The sequence below is a fragment of the Lissotriton vulgaris genome, chromosome 9, assembly GCF_964263255.1.
Source record: "Lissotriton vulgaris chromosome 9, aLisVul1.2, whole genome shotgun sequence".
In the NCBI taxonomy this organism is placed as follows: domain Eukaryota; kingdom Metazoa; phylum Chordata; class Amphibia; order Caudata; family Salamandridae; genus Lissotriton; species Lissotriton vulgaris.
This window is the reverse complement of record NC_141697.1, coordinates 180,607,360-180,631,360: the sequence shown is the minus strand read 5'-3', so window position 1 is coordinate 180,631,360 and position 24,001 is coordinate 180,607,360. Positions and strand designations below refer to the sequence as shown.

Sequence of the window (24,001 nt, the reverse complement as noted above, 5' to 3'; positions counted from 1 at the left end):
ACACCGGCAGCTGAGGAAGCCTTCGCCCCCACCGCCACCCGAGCCATTCAGTTTTTTCGTGCCTCTGTTTCCCTGCTTGTGATCCGGTGATTGTGCCCGTTTTCTTGTTTTCGTGCCACTGTTTCCCTGCTTGTGATCCGGTGATTGTGCCCGTTTTCTTGTTTTCGTGCCTCTGTTGCCCTGCTTGTGATCCGGTGATTGTGCCAGTTTTCTTGTTTTCGTGCCTCTGTTTCCCTGCTTGTTGTATGTTGAGCTCTTCCACTGAATAGCTGCGGATTGTCTCGGGCCTACGAACTAGCATGATGAGCAGCAAGCCACGTTGAGACTTTCGGGCCCTTTCTGAAACTTCTGTAGGGCTGGACAGAGTCAGCCACATTTCATATAAGTATATTTGAAAAGCGAGTAGGTGTAAGTGCCTATGCACGCCGCTCTGTTCTGTGAGGGTGTCAGGCCGGGTATTATAGAGTGGGGCATTTCTGGGACACAGAGTTCTCGGAATGAGAGGAACCTCAGGGCATCCAGCAATCAAGTTTCAGTGCTTAATACATTTTAAAAAGTAAAAAATACATTCAATGTATATATTCAAATGTCGAAAATGTTTCTCGCATCGCTGCCGTCTACGTCCACAATTGTCTCGGCCCACTTCCGATACTGGCGCCACAATGTCCTGCATAGACACCACCGAAAATGTTCGGTACTCTCACTAACCCCCCATCTATTGCTTGGCTGGGGGCCGCACTTCCGCCAACGCAGTCGTCGCCGACCTGGTGCCACTCATTCTCCAGGAACTTTTGTGTAGCCCCCTCCCACCTGATATTAACATTTATACTCCCTCCTTGAAATGCCACTCGGTGCCCACCCTTTCCGGCCCCACTTTGGAAAATAGAACACACAAGCAGAGTTTATTATCCCAGGGCTATAGTTGGGTGGGGCCAGTTAGCCTTGCTGCACAAGAGATGTGTGTTCAACAGATTTGCATTGTAGTAACATATATATATATATATATATATATATATATATATATATATATAACTGTTCACAAGTACTGAACTAGCACGTCACAGGTTGGCGATGCTCTGTGGTATGAAGACCTGTGTGTACACAGCAGGTTGGAGGCTCCAAACACAGTGGAGACGGCCTTGAACGCCTTCACGTTCGATGAAGGTAGAAGAGTTACTTTGCTTTTTTTTTAGGCCCAGCTAAGCCTTGTGAGCTGTATGTAAAGATGCCTCGTTCTGCGTCAAATCCTGCCTCCCGTCTGTGGCTGCGACGGTGAACTCTGAACACCACCCCCTCTATTTACCTCATATACATCCCTGTTTGCCCTGTCAGGCCTGAACCTTAAACCCTCTAAGGATCGTGGGAAATCTAATCGTACTGGTACTGGTATGCCCTGACCCCTGGGGAGAGAGCTGCCCCTGGGAAGCAGGTCCAAGACAAACAGTCTGCCTGCGAGGCCGGGGCACGCAAAGTGCAGACCCAAGAACATTCCCAGGAGAGGGTGACAGCGCTGTATCTTGTGGGGAGATGATCCCTTCACCTCTCCGCTTCTGCTTAATCCATATCACGAGGGAGCAGGGATCTCATTTCAAGAGGCGTGGAGGAGACGGATGGATATTAGATGGGGAGGGCGGGAGAGGGTGAGGGCAGGTAAGAAAGGCAGCAGGAGGCCGAAAGGGGAAGCCTGTCTTTCTCTCAGACTGACAACTTCGGAGAAACTTGAAACCGAATCTTGTTAGTGACCTGCAAAGTGTATTTTCCATGCCACTTGCCTCGCGCACTGCGAGTCGTACATCGCACATGAATGTTAAATTAGTATTTGTTCACAGAGGTCCACAGAGAATACAGGGACATTTTACACCTGCAGTTTTGTATTTACACTGGTCACTGCAGTTTATATTTGAATATTGACCCGAATATTGTTGCAGCGCACGGTCAAAAGATAAGTCTAGTGCAGCAGTGACGTGTATAGCAGCCAATGTAATATACTGTCATACATACCTACCTAACTATAGGGCTGTAAGAAGTAAGGATGGAAAATGCCTGATGCGGAGAGAGCAATGCAGGAAGGAAAACTCGGAAACAAGAATAGAGGCCCCAGGTTCTGTCTCCTGCCCCACACTGACATCCACAAAGTTTGGAAACCAGACCAACAGGATCCCTGCATCCCCATTTCATGCTGTTGGTTATTGTGGGTGGGTGGCGCTGTGTGTGGGTGTGTGGCTCTGTGTGTGGGTGTGTGGCGCTGTGTGTGGGTGGGTGGCTCTGTGTGTGGGTGGGTGGCTCTGTGTGTGGGTGGGTGGCTCTGTGTGTGTGTGGGTGGCTCTGTGTGGGTGGCTGCTGTGTGTAGATGTCTGTGTGGGTGGCTCTGTGTGTGGGGGGGTTCTGTGTGTGTGTGGGGGGCTCTGTGTGTGTGTGTGGGGGGCTCTGTGTGTGGCGCTCTGTGTGTGTGTGTGGCGCTCTGTGTGTGTGTGGGGGGCTCTGTGTGTGTGTGTGGGTGGCTCTGTGTGTGTGTGTGGGTGGCTCTGTGTGTGTGTGTGTGTGGGGCTCTGTGTGTGTGTGTGTGTGTGTGTGTGTGGGGGGCTCTGTGTGTGTGTGTGTGTGGCTCTGTGTGTGTGTGTGTGTGGCTCGCTGTGTATGTGTGTGTGGGGGGGGCTCTGTGTGTGTATGTGCGGCTCTGTGTGTGTGTGTGGGGCTCTGTGTGTGTGTGTGTTGCTCTGTGTGTGTGTGTGTGGCTTTCTGTGTGTGTGGCTCTGTGTCCGCGAATACTCTCTACTACTCTCTAATGCTCACCTATTGCCATTGTAAATGATAATATCATTTATTTATGGGTTTTTTTTTAAATGAAAGCAAATTTCCTGAGCAATGCCAATAGCTCTACCTTTAATAATGCAGAGACCATTGCATTGTAAATGCTCGTTTTAAGACACACAAGATACTTTTAAAACATTGATTTCCCCCTTTCTCTCGATCCTCATGGCTTTCTTCTAGATATCACAAGAGGTGTGGTTAACTATGAGGGTACCACAGCAAAGGACTAAGAATATATGTAACAAAAAAAAGGTTGAATTCACAGCAAGCACAAACTTCTTGGGCTGCACTAGGTGAATAGTGGATTAGGCACTAATCTAGTCCCATATGCAATGATTATAATTAATTATTTTTTCTATAGGGATCTGCATCTGCCCCATTATATAATGAGGTCGAAACTCCTTGGCATATTGCCTTGGGGATTTAAAAGAAGTACCACCTTAACATAAGAACATTGACCATGTCTAGAAATAATCCACAAGTTCGAAAAGAACTAGAAATCAGATTGGAATAGGCTAAGTGTGGGAATGCAATATTGGTCTGATTACCCTATGTATTTCTTTTAAGGAGCATGAGAAAGATTGACGTGAGTTACTCTGAATTCACTCTCAACACAACTCCGGTTTTGTTCAAATGATCTATGTATTGTTTCATGTGGTAATTTCATTTGTTTAATGTTTGTATAATATTTGTACTAAATGGATTAGATTATTAGAAAATGGAAAAACTATGAAGAACATGTATAAATTGTGGAATTAGATAAATTCTCAAGCACCATATATTAATGTGTATGTCGTGCATTCTCAACTATTGTTGATCATTGGCCTTGTGGGGTATTTGATAGGATTTTGTATTGTGACTTTGCTCCCTTCCCATGTATTAGGCAATATTGGTTAAAACCTCATTGAGTTGCCATCCATACACCCAGCCAGCCAAGCACGAGTCCACGTACACCGCCAGCCAAGTGCCACTCCACGCACACCACCAGGCAAGCGCCAACCTACACACACCGTCATCAAGTGCGAGGCCACCCACACCATTAGCTAAGTGCAGGCCCACACACATCGTCAGCAAAATGCCAGCCAAAGATTAGTAAACGCAGACCATCAACCAAACTCCAGTTTACACACACACACACACACACACACACACACAAACTCTCCCTGGTTTCAAGTGATTTTCTGCCCCGCATTCAGTCAACAGCACACGGTCAGTAAATATAATTTTAAGTATCATAATGCAATATCGCACTTACTGCTACACAGCCATAGATATCATCAGTAATCAAGGAAAAACACTTATCTGGCTGCTTAGCAGCGAAATAAGAGGAATCGCTTTCTCTTGGATACTGCTTATACATACTTCTTTTTTCAAGGACTCATGTGACTTGTACTCCCTATGCTGTAATGTGTTAGTTGGGCTGCTGAGCAAAACAAAAAAATAAGTATGCATATTCTTAGCCCTCAGTCCTGAACATAGTATTATATACAGGGGAATGCCTTTCTTGTTGATTTGTTGGTGGGACTGTGCATGTATTGAGACATAAGACTTTTCAAGGTATTTGGCAGCCTTTTTGCTCTTGAAGAATTCAAATTCTCAGGAAACAGGGTGCTTTACTTATTTTCTCTAGAGCAATTGTAGCATATTCAGCCCACAGTGTTGATACTTCTTCCGAGTGTCTTATCAATGCCCAAAAACTGGCCTTCACAGAGCTGCCAAGGAACCAAGGAAAGAGCGAACAGAATCCACAATTGCTGAAAACAAACTAAGTAACTTGTAACTGAAATTATCGCAATCAGAAGATGGATGAAAAGTAAAGAACAACCACCGATTCAAACCAGTGTGCTTGTTATTTGAGAGTTTTAGAAAACTTGTGGCATTGGCCATCTTAAAAGAAAATGCTGCCAAATGTCCTTTGTTACTTATTTAAAGAGCATCTAGTTTGAGCAAAAAGTTACACTGATTACAGTTCAACCTCAGGACAACGCTGCCAGATTTCTTTTTGAAATACCAAGCATTAGCAACGAAAATAAGTTTAGCTTTAACAGGGAAGCCACATTGCAATAGCCTAAATATGGCCACGTAGACCCTGGTTGAGGGAAGGGCCAATCTGTAAAAAAAACAAAAAAAAAGAAAAACAGCAGGAGCAATTATGTGATTAAGCTGGTGCAAAAAATATGAACACTAAATTCTCCTGAGCTTTCTGATCTGAGTCAACTAAACGAGAGCTCAATATGATAAAGTAACAGCACTTGACGAAAAAAAGCATGGAAGAATTCAAGATGGCGCCCATTGCCCACCGAGAACTGCAACGCACTTCCCACAACTAAGAGGGGGGGTGGGGGGAGAGATCGAGAGAGAGAGAGACTATGACAGTAACAAAAAGAAATGACTGACTCCCAAAGCACCTGGTGATGCTCGGGTTGCATGCTGGGCGCCCAATGCAGAACCCCCACCTCCACTCAAGAGGAGCATCAGAGGCTACTTGGATCATCGGTGAGAAGGCGCTGCCTATTTGGGATGCAGCCAATATCGAGTGCTCCAAACCAAATCACCCATCTGACATTTCTGGAGCACATAGGAGATGGGGAGGGTTATTGATACGGCTGATGGCCTACATCAATTACTAGCTATTGGGCTGACTGTCTATACAAACAGGGGTGTAAAATTATAAACTGCTGCCTAGCGGCAATCATCGCATAAAAGAAGCTGCAGGGGTGAAATATTAAGACAGCCCTGTCTCCCTCTCCATCTGGTCAAGCTAAAACGGTAAAATGCAGGTACTTGAGAGAAAGGGAAAACTTGTGCCTTCACGATAAATGGGGAGATGCGGGTCCTACTAGCCCTGGGGAAACAGTAAGAGTCGGGCGAACACTGCTTAGGGTTTCTACTCTGACCCAATTACCACTTTATGGCATAAACCTGGGCAGAATTGCGTTGAGCTGCCTGAAGGCCTAATTGGGGATAAGCACAAACACCCCTCCTAGGACAACACAGTCTATGAAAATGTGGAAAACCGTTGACCCCCAAACAGCCCAAACCACCCTTCAAAACTAGACACTGGCAAACAATGACCAGGAACATGACACTGGGGCTACAGGACATGGCAGTCCGAATACCCCCACCAGTTTTCTTCGCCTCCATATTCTAATTGTTTCCAATACTTTTCCCCGCAGCACACACAGGGAGCAGAGGTGAACTACTGGATGCTGTGAATTCCACAGGAGTGATCGTCTGATGCAGCAGGATGAGCCAACGCATGGAGGGAGCAGGTCCTCATGCCAGCTTTCCTGTGACAGTTCTCCTTCCCAGTTTGCCAGCTGTCTGCTACCCTCTGCTGTCTGTTTACCTGCTACCCTTTGTTTGTGCCTCCTCTGCTAGTGCGGTTCTGCCTTTTGTGCTAGTTTATCTGCCTTCTATTTTGCCTTTTTTGCTCTTTTTTTCTGCCTTATATTTTGCCTTTTCTGCTCGTTCATTTTTCTGCCCCATTTTGCCTTTTTCTGCTTGTTTATGCTCTCTTCGTGCAGTTTTCTCAAAAGCTGGCTTTTCAACGTAGATTATGAACCCCAGCGCCCAGATATCCGCAGATGTGAAAGTGCTGCGCTCTCCAAATGCGGATTGATTGCTCACACGCCCCAAGCAGGAGCAGCAAGGGGCAGAGGGGTGCCCTGAATTCCATGTCAGTGTCTAGCAGGAGCAGCAGGTGAGCTGCAGAGGACTCAGATTTTCACAGGATTGTTCAGCGAAATCAACAGTACCAAATAAACACTGTTTGTGTACCTTTTCTTTGAGGTAGGGCATGCGCATAGCCCGCCCCCTTGAAATTTGTGTGCAAATAATTAAATCAAACTCAATATTAAAAATGACAAATTTCATGAATTTCCTACGGTTGATTGAAAATGCAAAATACACATTAAACAGTTAATAGCTAAGTGGGCCAACCCTAAGTCCTTCTTTGTATATTTTTGTACTGTTGACATATGCTCGGCAAAACGTAGACCTAAAAGGAATTGAAGGGATCCAGTCAAACAAAACAGCAATGCAGCTAAATAGAAACATCCACATGCAAGCATAACATGGTTTGCAAGAATAAGTTGTGAATGTTTTCTTGAAAAGTGCATTGTTGATCTGCAATTTAAGAGTTTTCTAACATTGTATTGAAGCAGCTATATTATCATTGTTTATAACAGAATGTATTTTATGTAATTTGTTGATCTCAGTAGAGGACTAAATCAAACTAAATATATTGACCGATTGATTTATTTATTTGCATTGGCGGCATCATGTGATCTGTAAAAGAGTTTGCAGATGCCGATGTTACGAATAAATCCCACTTGCAGGAGTGACCATGGACCCTAATAGTTCACACTCAAAGAAAGTGCCAGCAGTGCCTGTTCCAAGGCACCTGTAACACCATTATAGATGGTGCAGAAAATGCACTTATGGTGTTGAAGTTAAAAGTTATATGGGGGCTGCAATGTGTATTCACATCTACATATATGACAAAAATATATGGCTGCCATGAGCACCATTGGCTCTGCCTCAGCTGCAGTTTTAAATTCACTGCAATGGTAGGAAAAAGTCAATTTGCCGTTTATAGAAGCCTATTTTTATCTATTCGGAAGTCACCCCTAAAGTGCTCTTTTTAAAAAAAAAAAGCTTATTTTATTTATACAGAAGTCACCCCTAAAGAGTGCCCACAGGGCAGGGTACTAAAATATACAGTATATTGGGGTTGGTGTGCTTTCATAGTGAAATCAATCCCAAAGCTATTTTAGTGTTTGACCTTTACTAGACTTTTTCCACAAACAGTGTCTACAATCTTTGTTTCCTATTTTTGCTGGGGAAAATGCGAGAAACAAAAAATAAATGTTAATCACTTCTTAATTTTCAAATTCTGATTTAATAGTGAATCACGGGGTGGAAAGGTAACTTTGCAAAAATGTAACTAAGGCTACCGAGGCAGAACTGGCTTGAAACAAGAAATTAGTGATGGGAAAGGCACTCCTTGATAAACAACATTCACAATAAGTTAATTACCAACTTTATCTATGCGTGCTGCAGAAGGAGATGGAACGTCCAAACTCCATCAATACCAAACTAGAACAAAGAAATCAAGCAGAGCCGCTTGCCCTCTGCGCACTGTTGCAATTCCCCAAGGCGGGATTAATAAATGCAATGTATTCCTCTATTAAACAATATAATTTCAAGAAAACACGCTACAAGCTACATATATTTGATTTGTTTCTTTACTGACATGTCCTTTGTATTAAATCATAACGTTTTTCAAAAAAACAATTCACATTTTGTACGAAATTCGATAAATGTAGAACATTTTCATTTCAGGAATCAAAAAATACATCAATGAGATACTTTTCCTATATTTCCTGCCCAATGCATTTCGGGCCACCGGCCCTTCGTCAGTGACTTGCGGTGTACTTTGCACATTTTAAGAAACTTATCATTTAATAGTAAAAGCAATTCTTTTTTCTGTTTTCTTAGGTATTGCCCCTGACGAAGGGCCGGTGGCCCGAAATGCATTGGGCAGGAAATATAGGAAAAGTATCTCATTGATGTATTTTTTGATTCCTGAAATGAAAATGTTCTACATTTATCGAATTTCGTACAAAATGTGAATTGTTTTTTTGAAAAACGTTATGATTTAATACAAAGGACATGTCAGTAAAGAAACAAATCAAATATATGTAGCTTGTAGCGTGTTTTCTTGAAATTATATTGTTTAATAGAGGAATACATTGCATTTATTAATCCCGCCTTGGGGAATTGCAACAGTGCGCAGAGGGCAAGCGGCTCTGCTTGATTTCTTTGTTCTAGAACTGGCTTGAAACCATTTTTGCCCCTCACCATGGCCTCCAGAGCTGGGATAGACATCCTTGGCTGTGCAAGTTAACGACTCTGGCTCAGAGAACAAATGAGTGTTAACTGGTGGCCACTTAGCAGGGATTAGTTATCTGGGAGGCGATGGGGAGAGTTGGCGGAATAAGAAGTACCTTTAATACCACCTTTTTTCCATTCAAGAAGTACTTCTCCAATTAATCCTAGAACCCTCGCAGTCACAGTAGGGGAGAGAACCAGTATTTGTTTTTTGTTTTTTTAACACACTTTTATTGATGACCGTTTTGCAACAAGTATATCCAAAACATATTCATTCAGATACAGTCTTTTTAGTTTTTCTCCCATCTGAACATTCTCAATACACGTGTACATAGCAGTTTAGTTTTCCATATCCTGCATGGTAAAAGAGACTTACAAAGGTTATTTTCAGACCGAGAACGTTTACGAGCCATCCGTGGACATGCACTATCACATCCATATTTCAAAGTAGTGCACATTTTATATCCAACTAGTGAAACCCCATACATATCCTTCCTCCCACCCTCCCATCCCACCCTATCCCCCTCCTGGTCAGTCATACTGTAGTGTCCACGATGATTACAGGGAGTCAGTATATAGGCATCCTCCCAAAGGATACCATGTACAGGGCAGCCAGTGCTTCCAACTCAATCAACATGGCCTCCCAATCCAATGAAATGTGTTGCTTTCTCAGTCCCATCTATTCCTCCCTCCGAAGAACTGCGCCCTCCGCCCTTCCCCATTGAAGCACGCCAGTCTGCCAGACCGTAACCGCCGGGCACCTGGGACTTCCATCTCATAGTGAGCACCCTGATTGCCAAAATGGAAGCAAGATCCACAAACTTTAGCCGCACCTTCTGAACCTTGAAGCGTCTGCGGAGGCCCACCAGGCAGGTTAGGGCTTCATCTGGAACCGGGAGTTGTATCACTGTGGCTAGGGAGTGGCGCACCCCACCCCAATAACCTTGCAGTCGAGGACAAGACCACATCGTGTGGATAAAGTCCGGCTCATCTCCCTTACAGCGGGGGCAACAGTGGGGCGAGTCCGGGAACATACGGTGTATCAGTTTCGGTGTAAGGTATGGTCTATGCAGTACCGTCGCCTGTATGAATTTGAGCTGTGCATTACGCGACACTTTTTTGGGATGCTCCAGTATACGTTTCCAGGCGTAGTCTGTAATTTCCCCACCGGAGTCCGCCGCCCAATGTGCCCTAAGGGAGGTAAGCGTGATTGCTGCATGTGCCCGTACTCAAGTATATAACCAGCGCACCAAATGTCCTCCAGGTCCCATGTAGTATAGAAGATGTACTAGGATGTGGTGTGGGAGTTCTGTCCTCTGTGGGGCCCAGGTGGCTCTAATGTAGTGCATTACAGTGGCATATAAAAGATACAGGCGTGGTGGTGCCCCGTAAAAAGGAGTCATAGTCTAGCAGACTGCCCAAAAAAGCTCCCACCTAGTCTATCCCGTTGTCCGTCCAGGCCTGTGTTCTAGTCCGTGTGAGTCTTCCCTGTGGTGTAGGTATGCCTAGTACGGGTATATTCGCGGCGTATGGAGTTGCAGCGGATATGTAAGACAAGGCCCTCCTCCAACAGAGCAGGGCGGTCCGCAATAGAGGGGGGCAATCGTAAGGGATCTGGGCCTATGGCAATAACAAGGTGTGTGGCTCCCCTCGATCCAGCCTCTGCTGTGTAAAGCCAATCTCGTGTAAGTTCCTCCCCGCAGTCCAGTAGGACAGCCACTGGAGCTGGCTAGCATAATAGTAGCCTCTCAAGTCTGGCACTCCCAGGCCGCCCCTTTGTGTCGCCAGCTGTAGCTTCCGAAGACTTATCCGTCTCCGACCCGCGCCCCAGATGACTAGTATGGTGTTCAGTGTATTAAAAATGGATTGTGGGAGAAGCACGGGTAGATTCACGAAGTAGTATAATAGACGAAGCAGCATCACCATCTTTGAGATGGCAATCCGCCCCATTACTGATAGGGGTAGAGAAGACCAAAACCCCACACTGGCACGGAGCCCCGTTATTGCCCGCTGGACGTTGCCTTCTATCTGGTCCTCTTGTGTTATATACCCATAGATACCGAGGTATTTAAAGGTGGCGGGGGTCACCGGTAAGGAGTAAGTGCCAAACTGTAAGTGGGTAATGTGTGGTGTTTCTTGGAAAAAATAACTGCCCGATATTTCCGGATTTATGGTCAGTCCTGATAAACGTTCAAACATAGTCAATATATCCGGGTGGGGGGCATTGTCAGCCGTAAGGTCCCGCAAATACCAGAGTATGTCATCTGCATAGATAGATATTAGATGATGTACCTCATCGATGCAGATGCCAAGCTGTTTCGCCGATCTTTGAAGAGCCAGGGACAGGGGTTCTTATGCCAGCACAAACAGCAGGGGGGACAGAGGGCACCCCTGTCTCGTGCCTCAATAAATGTTATATTTGTCAGAGATATATCCGCCCGTACGGGCCCTAGCCGTAGGAGACATGTACAGTAAGCTGAACCATATTAGGTATGTATCCGGAAACCCAAACCGCTGCAACGTCGGAATCATGTAGTCCCATGATAAGGAATCGAATGCCTGTCTAAGGTCTAGTGCAATGCATCCAGCGTGAAGGTGAGCTCTCGGGGTGGCCACCATTACTGAATGTAGCAGTTTAGTGTTAAGTGAGGTGCTGTGGTTCGGGAGGAAGCCGCACTGATCACTGTGGATAAGCGCATTGAGATGCGGTTGTATGTGATTGGCTAGGGCCTTACTTAGTATTTTGTATTCGGTGGCTAACATAGAAAGGGGTCTATAACTTGACATCTCTAAGACGTCCCATCTCGGCTTGGGTATAGACAGGACCAGCGCCTGCATAGTGGAATCCGGCAGACGGGCCGTCTTGTAGACGGTCTTCAGTGTAGGCACTAAGGACGCAGCATATGCAAGATAAAACTCAACAGGGAACCCGTCCACATCCGGCGTCTTGTTGCGATTTAGACCTTTAATCGCAGTACGGATCTCCTGTTGAGTAATAGGACCGTCTGTCTTTCCGCACTACCTCTGATAGTACCAGGAAGGGGAGGTCTTGGAAGAAGTCGGCAATCAAAGAGCCTGCACCCCTAATTTCCTTCCAGTCCACGCACTCTCCTACCCTACCTTAATGAATGTTAGTCGTCCGGAGCTCTATTTGACTTCCTCACCTACACCACTCTAACGTAACATAACATGCATCTGTAAAGGGCACGTTCACCGCAAAGCATATTTTGGCGCTGAATATCAGATGTTTATTGTGACCCAACGCAATGGTCCTCATTTCATCGACCTCCAGAAGGATGAAAGGCTGAGTGAAGCCGTCAGGATTTTAACATGTGACCATGAGGTCAAATGCAGCCCCTACAGTGAACGCATTAGTCCACTAAACCACCAAACCCAGGACCACCGCCCCCTCACACCCTAGGTGTGCTTCTAAACGCTGCTGTGTCACACCTCTTTTTTGCCTCTCTTGCACCCTCTCTAGGGTCTCGAAGCACAAAAGTGGCTGAAACACCACAGAATCACCCATATCAATATATAGACACTAAAAACAACAGGGGAACATCTTTGCCTGATGGTTTTCCATACTGGACATGTTGTTCAGGGTACATAATGATAATGTGAATCAGAGGCAGACTGGCCTGTAGGAAATATGGATGATGTCCAGGATGGCTACCACCTGTGACAGGAAAGTGGGGCCCAGGCAGAGTCAGTCACATATCAATTATGTATGAGATCTGATTAGGTTGAGTCTTTCCTAGCCTCACTTGCCTTCGAGAGGTGTTGGTCTCGTTGGTAAATAGAAATCCCTTCATTTTCTTTGGAGAATTACCAACACCTAAGGAGTCAGATCGCTTTACGATACCACTGTAACATTAAACAAGCATTGCAGTGCAATAGGTCTTTCATTACTGAAAGTTTGACGTATTGGCGTTGCATTATTATTTGCAAAGCCAATAGCTCAAACTTTCAGAAATGCGAGACCTGTTGCATTGCAAATGCTTGTTTGATATACCGCTAATGCGCTCAACAAATAATAATCAAAAAGAGAAGTGGGATGGGAGAGCGAGAAGAGGACGTGGCAACATGAAGGAAGGGCAGGAGAGAACGATGCGGGTGGGGGACAGAAAGATAAACGAGAGACAAGAAAGGGGAAGCACACTGACAACTGAGAGAGGTTGGGGAAGCACCTGAAAAATGGAGAACATGCAGGGATAGGGAAGCACATAGATAATGTATAGCCATTGTGATGAGTAAGCAAATGGACAAGGGAAGAGGGGCGGGGAAGCAAATGGACAACAGAGAAGGACGTGTGCTGAGAAGGGAAAGCAGACAGACAACAGAAGATTGGTGAGTGGGGATGGGGAAACAAATGGACAATGGAGGGGAAAGGGAAGCAAGAACAGCAACGGCAGGTGTGCGGTGGGGAGGAAGCAAGAACAGCAACTAAGGGAGGGAGTGAAAGGGGAGAAACAGGAACACAAAGTACACGAGAAAGACTACTGAAACACACTCACTCTTGTAGAGTACTTAAACTAAAAGCTAAAAGTGGCTCCAGAAAAGGGAGCAGTGGAAAGACACTAGCAATGGGTCAATGCTCCAGAGAGGACAAACAACAGAAGACGAAGGAAAGCCCACAGAAACTGATAAAGAAGAAGCAGGTAAATGAGAGTGACAAAGCCAACCAACACCAAGAAATGGACGGGCCCTAAGCTCACTGTAAGCTTATAACATGTCTCACAACAGATGTCTTAGGCGTCACCAAAAAAAAGGTGCAGTACTAGTTTGCACTTTAAACATACCTATTTTTATATACCCACACGCCAAGCTTGTCCTTCTCCGAAGGAGGAACACCTTTACAGACTATTCTATTCCACTGCAATACGCTGTCATCCGAACTCAAGTCCAACATGTAGAACTGCAAACACAAATGAGAAGAATCTGCATGTTTAAATTGCATAGCAATCTAAGTCATGAAATAAAAACTTGAGGATGATTCTACGAGGATCCAGTTTAGATTTTAGGTTAAAAATAGGAATAGCATCAAAGAGGCAGAGAGCATGCTTAAAACGGATAATAAAGGACCAACCTCATTTGTGTTGCCTCTTGCATGATGACCTCCAAATAAGTACATTATTTTATTCACACACACTGCACAACTGCCCGACATGGAGGGTGGAATTTCACCTGTGGTGCTCCTTTTTGTCCTTGCAAAGAAAAAAACTATTTTCAGAAAGGCTCAACTATACACAATCTGCACAATATTTTCTTCGATTACTACGAATGATTATTAAAATAAAACACATGAGCACAGTCGATTGGAATCGCAATATCATTAAGTTCAGCCCATTTTAAATGCTGCATATGTAGGAGGATAAGGAATTGGGCAAAAGAACAGCAAATCGCAGAATGGAACTAAAATAAATATTTTTTTGAAAGCCGAATTTAATGTTAGCTTGTCATCACACCATACCATTCAGACAACTGACCACATCTCCTCCCTCTGCCCCTTAGGGCTCAAATGTCCTCAGCAATTCTCGGTACTCGCATATGATGGCACTACTGCTTGTGCTACGTATTGTTTTCTTTCCAAGGACATCTCTTTCAAAGCCTGATGCAAGAGTAACAATACGAGTCTCAAAAGCACATGGTGAAGACATAAACGAATCCATGTTTCTACGTATTGCAAATATAACCATGCCACAGATGTCAAGCGCCTTCGACTCAGATTATTATTATTTTTTACAGCAATGAAGATTCATCAACGCTAGCTGAACCTAAGTGACACTAATCAATGATTCACTAGGGTTCCCTGTTCAAGATATAGCTGATACATAAGATTCAAAAGGCGCAAATGACTTGCATTGTTTTTTCTTCTATATACATAGACTTTCTACTTTTTTTGACAATTTATCATTGGAACAATTTGTTTTTATGAGTAAGACAGTTTCACATTTAATAAATAATATTTTTTAAAGAATGCAGGATGGCCACTCTACAGCATAATCTGCTAGTCCTGCTTAACAAAAATGTCTCAAGCTATTTAAATCTCCTATTCACAAACGTTCATGTTCTCATGTGCAAGGTTTACAGCAGGAGTGTTTCAATTTGCAGTTCGGCTCATCTGAGCCCTAGAATGTTCACAAAGATAACAGCAGAAGTAGTCGCCCATCTACTTCGATTGATGACATCTTGCATCCTTCCTATCATCCACTCGCTCTTATGGATTCGAGTACACTGCAATGGGCTTTCCATCAGCAATGGAACCGATGTTTTCGGAACCGAAGGAGACTGATGCCACTACCACCATTCCAGATCACCAACTTCCAGTCGGTGGAATTTGCCACCAAATGACTAGTGGGGGAGAGGATCAGACTTGCTATTATTATGCCGCCCACAGGCTGCTGGAGTGTGTACCCTGGTCATCGTAAATCACCTCCTACCTTTTACAGTTATGTATGCTATACAATAACGATGTTTGTAGTAAGTGAATCTATCAGCATTTTGTTTCACTGTGTGACCTATCTGTGGGTGTGTAGTGACAAATATGTTAATTACCACAGTTTGTTTAAAATGGTAAATACATTTTTTTTAAAAAAAACTTCCAGTGGGTGGTCTGTTCCCATAAACATGACAGAAGGGAAACCTCGCAGACCTCCTTGGTTTAAGGTTACAGCCATAACGCATACATCTCAACAGAGCTAATGGGGAGTACAACAATCACTGCCTTGTGATGAACTGTCATTAACCACTTAGAATGAAGAGATGAGATGGTCACTGAGGGTTTTCCATTTGAAGATTTTTTAAACATACATTAACACGAAAACAGGAGAAGCTACCAAACTCCTAAGGAATGAATTAGTGAACATCTACATCTAGGTATTCTGCTCAGTGGCACACCAAACACACGTGAAGGAATATGCTTGTAGTTGTACTGGATTTTCGGCCTGCCTTACGTTTTACCTCTTGTACCTTTTATGCAGAAATCTATTAAAAATATATGACAGCTTAGCGCGGGCCCGAGGGGAACTGCCGCCTGACTGGCGCCATGCCGAGATTGTAGTTTTCCTAAAACCGGGCAGGGCACCGGACAGACACGACTCGTACCGGCCCATTTCTCTCTTAAATATCGAGGCCAAGATTCTGGCTAAGGCCTTGGCAAACCGGCTGCTGCCCCTTATTACTGACCTGGTCCATCCGGACCAGGCCGGATTTATGCCCCGTAGGGCCACTCGACATAATATTCGGCGGGCGCAGGCGGCGGTTGACGCCATGGGCGCTCGGGATGAGCAGGCGGCACTCCTACTGGCAGATATGGACAGGGCCTTTGACTCTGAGAGCTGGGCATACCTGTTTACCCTATTGACCCGCCTTAACCTAGGCCCAGTGTTCCTGTCGTACTTGCGATTGCTATACACTAATGTCACAGCCTCAGTCCGGGTGGCCGGGGCCACCTCTGGGCGTTTTCGTATTGGTCGAGGCACTCGGCAGGGTTGCCCATTGTCCCCGTACCTGTTCGCCCTTGCAATGGAGCCCCTGGCGTCCCGAGTACGGGCTGACGCTCAGCTGCGCGGATTTGTCTGGAATGACGACCTGGAGGATAGGATCGCACTCTATGCGGACGATGTCCTCCTCTTTCTCACCGACCTACAACGCTCGGGTCCCCGGGTTCTGGAGGTCATGCGCGTCTTTGGCGAGATCTCTGGCCTTCGACTCAACCTCAATAAGTCGACCCTGTGGGTGCTGGGTGGTGGAGCTGTGACTGACCCCTGGGCTGAGGGACTGCGGGTGGCGACGGATGGTCTGAAGTATTTGGGCATATTCCTATCGGAGTCGCGAGTCGTGGCTTGGGCTCGCGGCGTCCTGCCAGTGTGGGAACGGGTCCAGGCTGATGTCAAGACTTGGTCCAGGATGCCGCTTACCATCTTTGGCCGATCGGCCATATTCAAAATGGTGGCGCTTCCGCGTCTCCTGTATCAACTTCAGAACTTCCCGTACCCTATCAGCCCACAGTGGTTTCGCCAAGTTAACTCTGTGCTGGGTCGTTTCCTATGGGCTGGCGGTGCGGCCAGAGTGGCGTTGAAAACGTGTTTTTTGTCTACTTATTGTGGTGGTCTGGCCACCTCGGACCTCCTCTCCTACTACCAGGCTTCCCAACTGCTTATTCTTAATGACTGGTGGTACAGCGATAGGGGGGACCCGGCGTATGCCTTGGAACGGTCATTAATGGGGGATCGTACACTCCACACCATTCTGTATTCAGCTCGTCTGCGCCGCGCGTTGCCGTCGGTTACCAGAGTGGTCTTTGCTGTGTGGAGGCAGGCTCTGCGCCGCATGGGCTGGTGGGGCAAGTTAACGGCCGAGACGCCGCTATGGCACAATGGTTTGCTCCCGGAGCTGGCGGCCCTGACCGGTTTTGAGGGCTGGGAAGCCATAGGTATCACGCTGCTGGGCCAGGTTATGTCCGGCACTACCCTTAAATCGTTTGAGGAACTCCGCACAGAGTTCCAAATGCCTCAGTCCCAGTTCTTCCGTTACTTGCAGCTGCGCCATGCCCTCACCCCGAGCATTGCTAACTTGGACTCCCTACCAGAGTTCAGCCCGGTTGAGGCAAAAGTGTTTATGGGGGATCTGGGCGACAGAAAGGTCTCCCGGATATACCAGACGCTGGTCATTAATTGCTCCTCTACCCTGCACTCTCTTCGAGCGGCGTGGGAGGTGGACGTTGGCCCCCTCGATGAGGATGACTGGAGGGAGGCGCTAGAATCCCCACGTGGAACCGCCATTGCTGTCCGGCTCCGACTCATCCAATTTAAATATTTGCATCGGGCCTACTACACCCGTGAACGATTGTGGCGAGCTGGGTTGATAGCGTCCCCGGAATGCTTGCGTTGTGGGGCGGTGCCTGGGTCCCTGATCCATACTGTGTGGTCGTGTGGTCGGTTGTCTGGTTTTTGGAGGGGTGTGTGGAGCTGTCTGTCCGAGGTCCTGGGCTGGGACCTTCCCCGCACCCATCGGCTGGGATTATTGCACGTCATGGATGGTATTGGGGGGAACATATATAAGCGCCATCTGCTGCTCTTGGGGCTTGTTGTTGCCAAGCGGGACTTGGCCCGGGCATGGAAAGCGGTGAGGGCCCCCCCCCTGTCTGCATGGAAAGCTGGGCTGGACTATTTCATGGGCCTGGAAAGGCCGATCTTTGAGGCGAGGGGCTGCCCGCGCAAACACTACAAAATTTGGAAGCGATGGGCCGACTACCGGGGTCTGTCGCTGGATCCCCCAGCGGAGCGAGAGGAGGACATTTGATGGCAGAGACATTGCTGGCCCGAAGCTGCGACGCTCCAGTTGCACTGCACCTACACCTGTTATTGTATTGCTATGTGTACACGTGTGGTTGGGAGGTAGGGAGGGGAGTTTGGGGGTTGGGGGGTAGGGTGGGTTGGAGGGGTTTCTTATACTGAGCCTATTCTTAAGACTTACTCGAGCATTTGCTACCTATGTGATTTATTGTACCATTATTGTCGTGGTAATCTCCGGTCTTGGGGGTGCCACGTTTTTATTGCTCATTTGCTCAATAAAATTGGTTGTGAAAAAAAAATATATATGACAGCTTAGAGGAAGTGACTTTGATCACCCCTAACTAAACAAGCGCACTTGATATTTGACTATTATAACACACTTTCAGCCTCTGTAAGGCACTGGAACAGCTACAAAGAAGAACTAAAAAGGCTGCAGTCTATTTAGTCACAAGGATATATACACTTTCACGTTGCAGGTTTCTTTCTCACCACATTGCTAAATTGGTTTGTTCTCACAGCTATAGATAGTATTTTTCATTTGATTGTGGATATAACCACTCCCTTAAAAACATTTCACAGAAGGGATTGTTTAGTCTATTGGCTTTTGTTGTCTTGGTTCACATGTTTTCCTTTCTCCCAATGCCTCCCTATCTCCTCACAATTATGTCAGCCATCTAAATGTGGAATTGTGAAAATCTGCAATCAACATAACTTTTGCACAGTTTGTCTTCTGGTCACTGGCTTATTTAAAAATAGTATTTAAAATATATTGCATGGGAACAGTGTTTACTTCAAATATCTATTCTGATGTCAATGCTTGCAAAATCTTCATCAGAAAATTATGCACAATTAACAAAGGAAAGTGCAAAGTTCAGTACTTTCAACACTTTTTCCTGGCATTGCTATTAACTACCTAAATATAAAGAGTCATACATACCATGTCCCTGTTTCAATGTAGTAGATCCATATTTCATCTCTAGGAAGATAAAAATCATAAAGTCCAGTAACTGGTGCATTCTACAAAAACAAAAAACAAACAGAAAACACCCTTTAACAGACACCATAGTAAAACAATAACACACAATGATATCACCCTAACCATATCTAGTAACAATACACCTTATTTTCGTTATTTCAAGCAATTTAGACTGTCTTTCATCGACCACAGCCGGTAGGCACACATTTCATGCTCATGTGGGTAGCAGAAAGTAAGACTCAATAGAAAACTCAGAGTCTCCTTCATGGTGTGATGTATCAGGCAGTCATCAGACCAAGCACAGTCACAAGATAAAATGTTAATGCTTGTCACGTTCAGGGATGTGGAATTCCTATAGCCCAACGCCCAGGACATATTGTTTGGGGTCAAGGGCAACAAGTTTTGATGTGCATTTTGTCCTTGGGACAAGACCAACCACTTACAGCACAAACCCTTTGGCTGCTAGTTTACAGTATCACATTATGGATCAGGGAACAGCATTGTCTGCAGATAAGGTCATATTTGTGACCATGTTGTTCAAACTTGTATTTATGGTTCATTAATGCAAAGCCTTTGTTATTAGGGTGAGCGCTATAAGTAAATGTACACTCAGACTGCACTTCTTGCACTGGTTCCAGTATAAACATGTGTACACACTTTTTTTCAAACGTTTAGCAATTAGATGCTATGTATTTTTTTTTTTAATTGTCTTTATTGAGATTTTTTCAATTAATCCAGCTCATACATTGGTACAAATATATATCAGCAGTATGTATTTCTCGAGCTACATCAATTCAAAGAGGCAGAGAACAGCAATACAAACCAATAACAAGGACCGGTCAAGTGCACATGTGTATCTAACATATGAGTAGAAAACAGGTACAGTACAGGTCATGCACATTTAGGACCAGTATAGTGAACATCATAATAAACAAACGTGTTATCAATAATATTGAGGGCGACGTAAATCTAAAAATATTTCGTTTTCTTGAGGCTACCAGCTCAGTTGATATCTACAGTAGGAAAGAGTCCATTCGGGCAGCGTACAAACACTAAATAGGCACATACAGAGGTCAGCAGTAAAATGGTGCTACACCATCCTCAACACCACAAAGATCTTACATCTACACAATCCTCATGTTTTTTCTAGGGAGACATCAGTGGTAGGGGAGCCCGCCCTTGCTCGTGCCCAGGAAAGAAATGGCTCCCAAATATCCCTGGGTCTAGAGGCAGCTGGCATCAGTTCCCAATATATGTTTAGCTGTATTTGCCCATAAGTCACATCCGCCAGCCACGCTTGGAATTTAGGAGCTTCAATCTGTCTTTTAGCATATAGCAGCAGAAGCCCATGTAGCTTCCTCACAGAGGAAGCTACATACAAGGCCTAACAGACCTTGGTGCGGGGCGGGGTCATCTGTTCTGTCTAATATCGGATTAATGGCATAAAAAAAATCGCACGCCAGAAATCATATAACTGGGGGCAGTTCAATGCCATGTGTATAAAATTAGCAGGTTCAAACCCACACCTCCAGCATCTAGCGTCATCTCGAAGGTTCATGCGATGTAAATTAGTCGGCGTTCTATAATACCTATGTAGAAACTTGAAATGCACTAGTCGCAGTCTATAATTTGGGGAAAGCTCAAGTAATTGCCTACAGCAGAATTCCCATTGTTTGTCTGACAGCTGGGGGTCCAAGTCCATATTCCACAACTGGAATGATCTAGGTTTTACAATCGGGCCTGGTCTTGCATAGCGGTGTATAATCAGGGCTTGAAAAACCTGAAAATGTTACTAGTCCTGCAGGTCTAGTACCTTGAAAAATCTCCTTGACCTAACAGTAACCTACTTGACCTCCGTCTCTGAAAGCGGAGAAAATGTGACAAGATAACAAGATTTAAAGGCATCTTTATTGCTCATTTGCTTTGTGAGCAATAAAAAGGCCTTTAATTTTTGTTATCTTGCCACATTTGCTCCGTTTTCAAAGACAGAGGACAAAAGGTAGTGTGCTTTCCTACTCGCCAGAAAGGGCGATGTCAAAAGTGCCCACGACACTCTGGCCTGACCTCCAGCCCAAACCAATGCCAGCAATTGTGTGCGGAGGCACTTAAAAAAATGTTGCGTGAGGGGGATTGGGATGTTTACAAAAAGATATAAAAATGTTGGCAGTACCACCATTTTGGACAGCGCCACCCTTCCTGCCATGGACAGAGGCAGCCGGGACCATATTGCCACCTTACCCTCGAGCCAGCCCACTGCCTTCCCAAAATTCATGCTCCAAATGTCCTGTAGATGTCTGCATATCCATTATGCCCAGGTATTTTACCTCCGTAGGCTCCCAGCGCAATGGATACTCCGACGTCACCTCAGGTGTGTTGTCCGTCAAAGGAAAAATTACAGACTTTGTCCAGTTAATGGTCACACCTGAAAGTCCACCAAATTTAATGAATTCCCTGAGTACAGGGTCAAGGTTTTCTGACGGGTTCAAGATATATAAGGTGACGTCGTCAGCATATATTGAGATAAGCAAGCTTCTGGTGCTGAAGCCTATACCCCTGACAGTATGATGTTGGCGAATCCTGGCAGCTAGTGGCTCCATGGCAATGGAAAATAGCAGAGGCGAGAGCGGGCACCCCTGTCTAGTACCTCGGGTGATAGAAAAGGACTCCGATATCATGCCATTCACTCTTACTCTTGCTTTCGGGCAGTATAAAGAAGTTTTATCTGGTTAAGAAACATGGGGCTGAAGCCCATTCTTGTAAGGACCAGGAATAAATATGGCCATTCAAGGGTATCAAAGGCTTTAGTTGCATCAAAGAAAATGGCGACGGCTTCAACACTAGGATGAAGATAGTGCAGGACTGCAAAGATCGTTCTAAGGTTATGTGATGTACTTCGTCCATATATAAACCCCGACTGGTCAGGCAGGGCCACCATAGGGAGAAAAGGTTGCAAACTATTTGCCACAAGTTTTGCATAAATTTTCACGTCTACATTTATGAGTGACACAGGACGGTAGGAGCCTAGTTCTGCCTCCTCCTTGTCAGGTTTCAATAAAGTGATTACTAAGGCTTCTCTCATTGATTCCGGAAGCACCCCAGCCTCTAGCGCCTCACCGTACACTTCGTGTAACCTCGGTGCAATCTCCTCAGCATACGCCTTGTAGACTGCAGTGGTAAGGCCGTCTGGGCCCGGCGCCTTGTTCAGCGAAAGGCTCCTAGTGACCTGTTTATTGTCATCTACTAAAACAGAGAGATCCATATATTTACGGTGCGCATCATTGAACCACACCAGAGCAAGTGAGTCTAAGAAGGTGTGTAGGCCTTTGGGGCTGTCTGTTTGTCTGTGTATAACTTAGCATAGAATTCTTAAAACTCATTTAGAACCTCGACCTGGCCTATCACGGCGTCACCATCTGGATTTTTAATCATGTGTATGAAAGGTGACGATGAAGCCCTGCGAATCATATTTGCTAGAGTTTTCCCCGGCCTATCTCCTTCTCCGTATCACCTAGCCTCAGCATACTTTCCCAAGAATTTTACCTCACGCTGGGCCTCCTCTGAATATTCTAAAAGTTTGTCCTTCAATTTCGCTGCGATCTGGGGGCTCCGGTCAAAACAGAACTGACACTCCAGCTATTTAATCTGACCTTCAATGCAGGTTAGAGTACCTCTAATCGCCTTCAAAACTCCAGCCTGTCTCGCTATACACTTGCCCCGGATAACCACCTTAAAGGCATCCCACAAAGTTGCCTCAGTAGATACAGACCCAGCATTTATGGCAATGTATTCTACAATATCAGAACGAATTTCTTCTTTAAATACCTCATCAAGCAGAGCATATGGCGGAAGTCTCCCACTAAAGGCTCGGGTGGGCGAGTTGGGAATAAAGACAACGAGCAGAGTGGGAGCATGATCCGAGAGGGAGCGGGCCAATGGCTCACCTCCAATGTCCATGCAATGTAGAGGAAATAAGCCAAAAATCCAGTCTTGACCATGCGGCATGAGCACTCGATATACAAGTCCGCTCAAGTAGGTTAGGGTGCCTAATACGCCAAATATCCAACAAAGCGCTTTCCGTCATTAAGTCGTGTAGTGCCTCTCTAGTATGTGGGTGTAATGACTTAGCTGTCCCTTTTCTGTCTAGTGTATCAAAACAGCGTTGAAGTCCCCGCCCCAGATGATAGTATCACAGTTCGTTGAGGCAATCCGTGCCCAGATCTCATGAAAGAACTCCGGGGAGTCGACATTTGGACCATATATTGCTGCTAAAACCACCTGTTTACCGCCCAACGTACCTTTAATATAACATAGCGTACCTCAGGATCCAAGTACCCCCTGTGTTCCTTCCAGTCCAATCCTCTGCGTAGCAGAATTGCGACACCACGGGCATAGTTCGAATAGGTTGCAGAGTGCACATGTGCCCATCTATTGTGTTTGAGTCTCGGGAAGGTGTCGTGTTTAAGTGTGTCTCCTGAAGGAAACAAATGTCAATATTGTGCCTCGTTAAATATGCGTGTACTAAGCGTGCCTTCCTACAATCGTTTAGCCCTCTCACATTCCAGGTAAGAATCCTAATTACAGCCATGGGGAGGCCTAGTGTGGGGCACAATGGAGGTGTGAGGAGATCCATTCACCCAAAGTGGATACCTGAGTACATATATCCAGGCATTATTGCAATAGTAGAGACCGGTCCAACAAAACAAAACATACCCAACCCGACCACCCAACACCCGCTCCAACCCCCCAATTAGGCAGAGACATACCCCCTCAAGTGCCACCCTAGAGTGGTTTAACCAAAACATATGGGAACTCCCCTTGGAAGCTCTAGCATACACCCCTGTTCACACAGGGTGGCTGAGATCAGTGTAATGGACCGACTACAAGGACCATGTTATAATAAAAGGAATGTAAATGGCACACTAACTTCACATATCACCAATCACCCATCCGTAACGACCCATCAAGTAGTAACCCAAACATTACATGGCTAGTTTGAAGAGGTGCCATATAGTTCAGCACTTAA

At 45.5% G+C, this 24,001-nt stretch overlaps 1 protein-coding gene across 3 annotated transcripts in view; it reads right to left on the bottom strand.

Annotated features, from left to right (window-relative positions):
* KLHDC2 (kelch domain containing 2) overlaps positions 1–24,001 on the bottom strand; it is a 130,221-nt gene that overhangs the window by 62,454 nt on the left and 43,766 nt on the right. For all 3 annotated transcript variants that reach the window (XM_086937287.1, XM_086937286.1, XM_086937288.1), the window contains exons 3-5: positions 18,940–19,019; positions 13,793–13,910; positions 13,506–13,621 (exon numbers count right to left, since the gene is read on the bottom strand). In XM_086937287.1, coding sequence (XP_086793413.1) covers positions 13,506–13,621; positions 13,793–13,910; positions 18,940–19,019 — 314 coding nt within the window. The remainder of the gene's footprint in view (positions 1–13,505; positions 13,622–13,792; positions 13,911–18,939; positions 19,020–24,001) is intronic.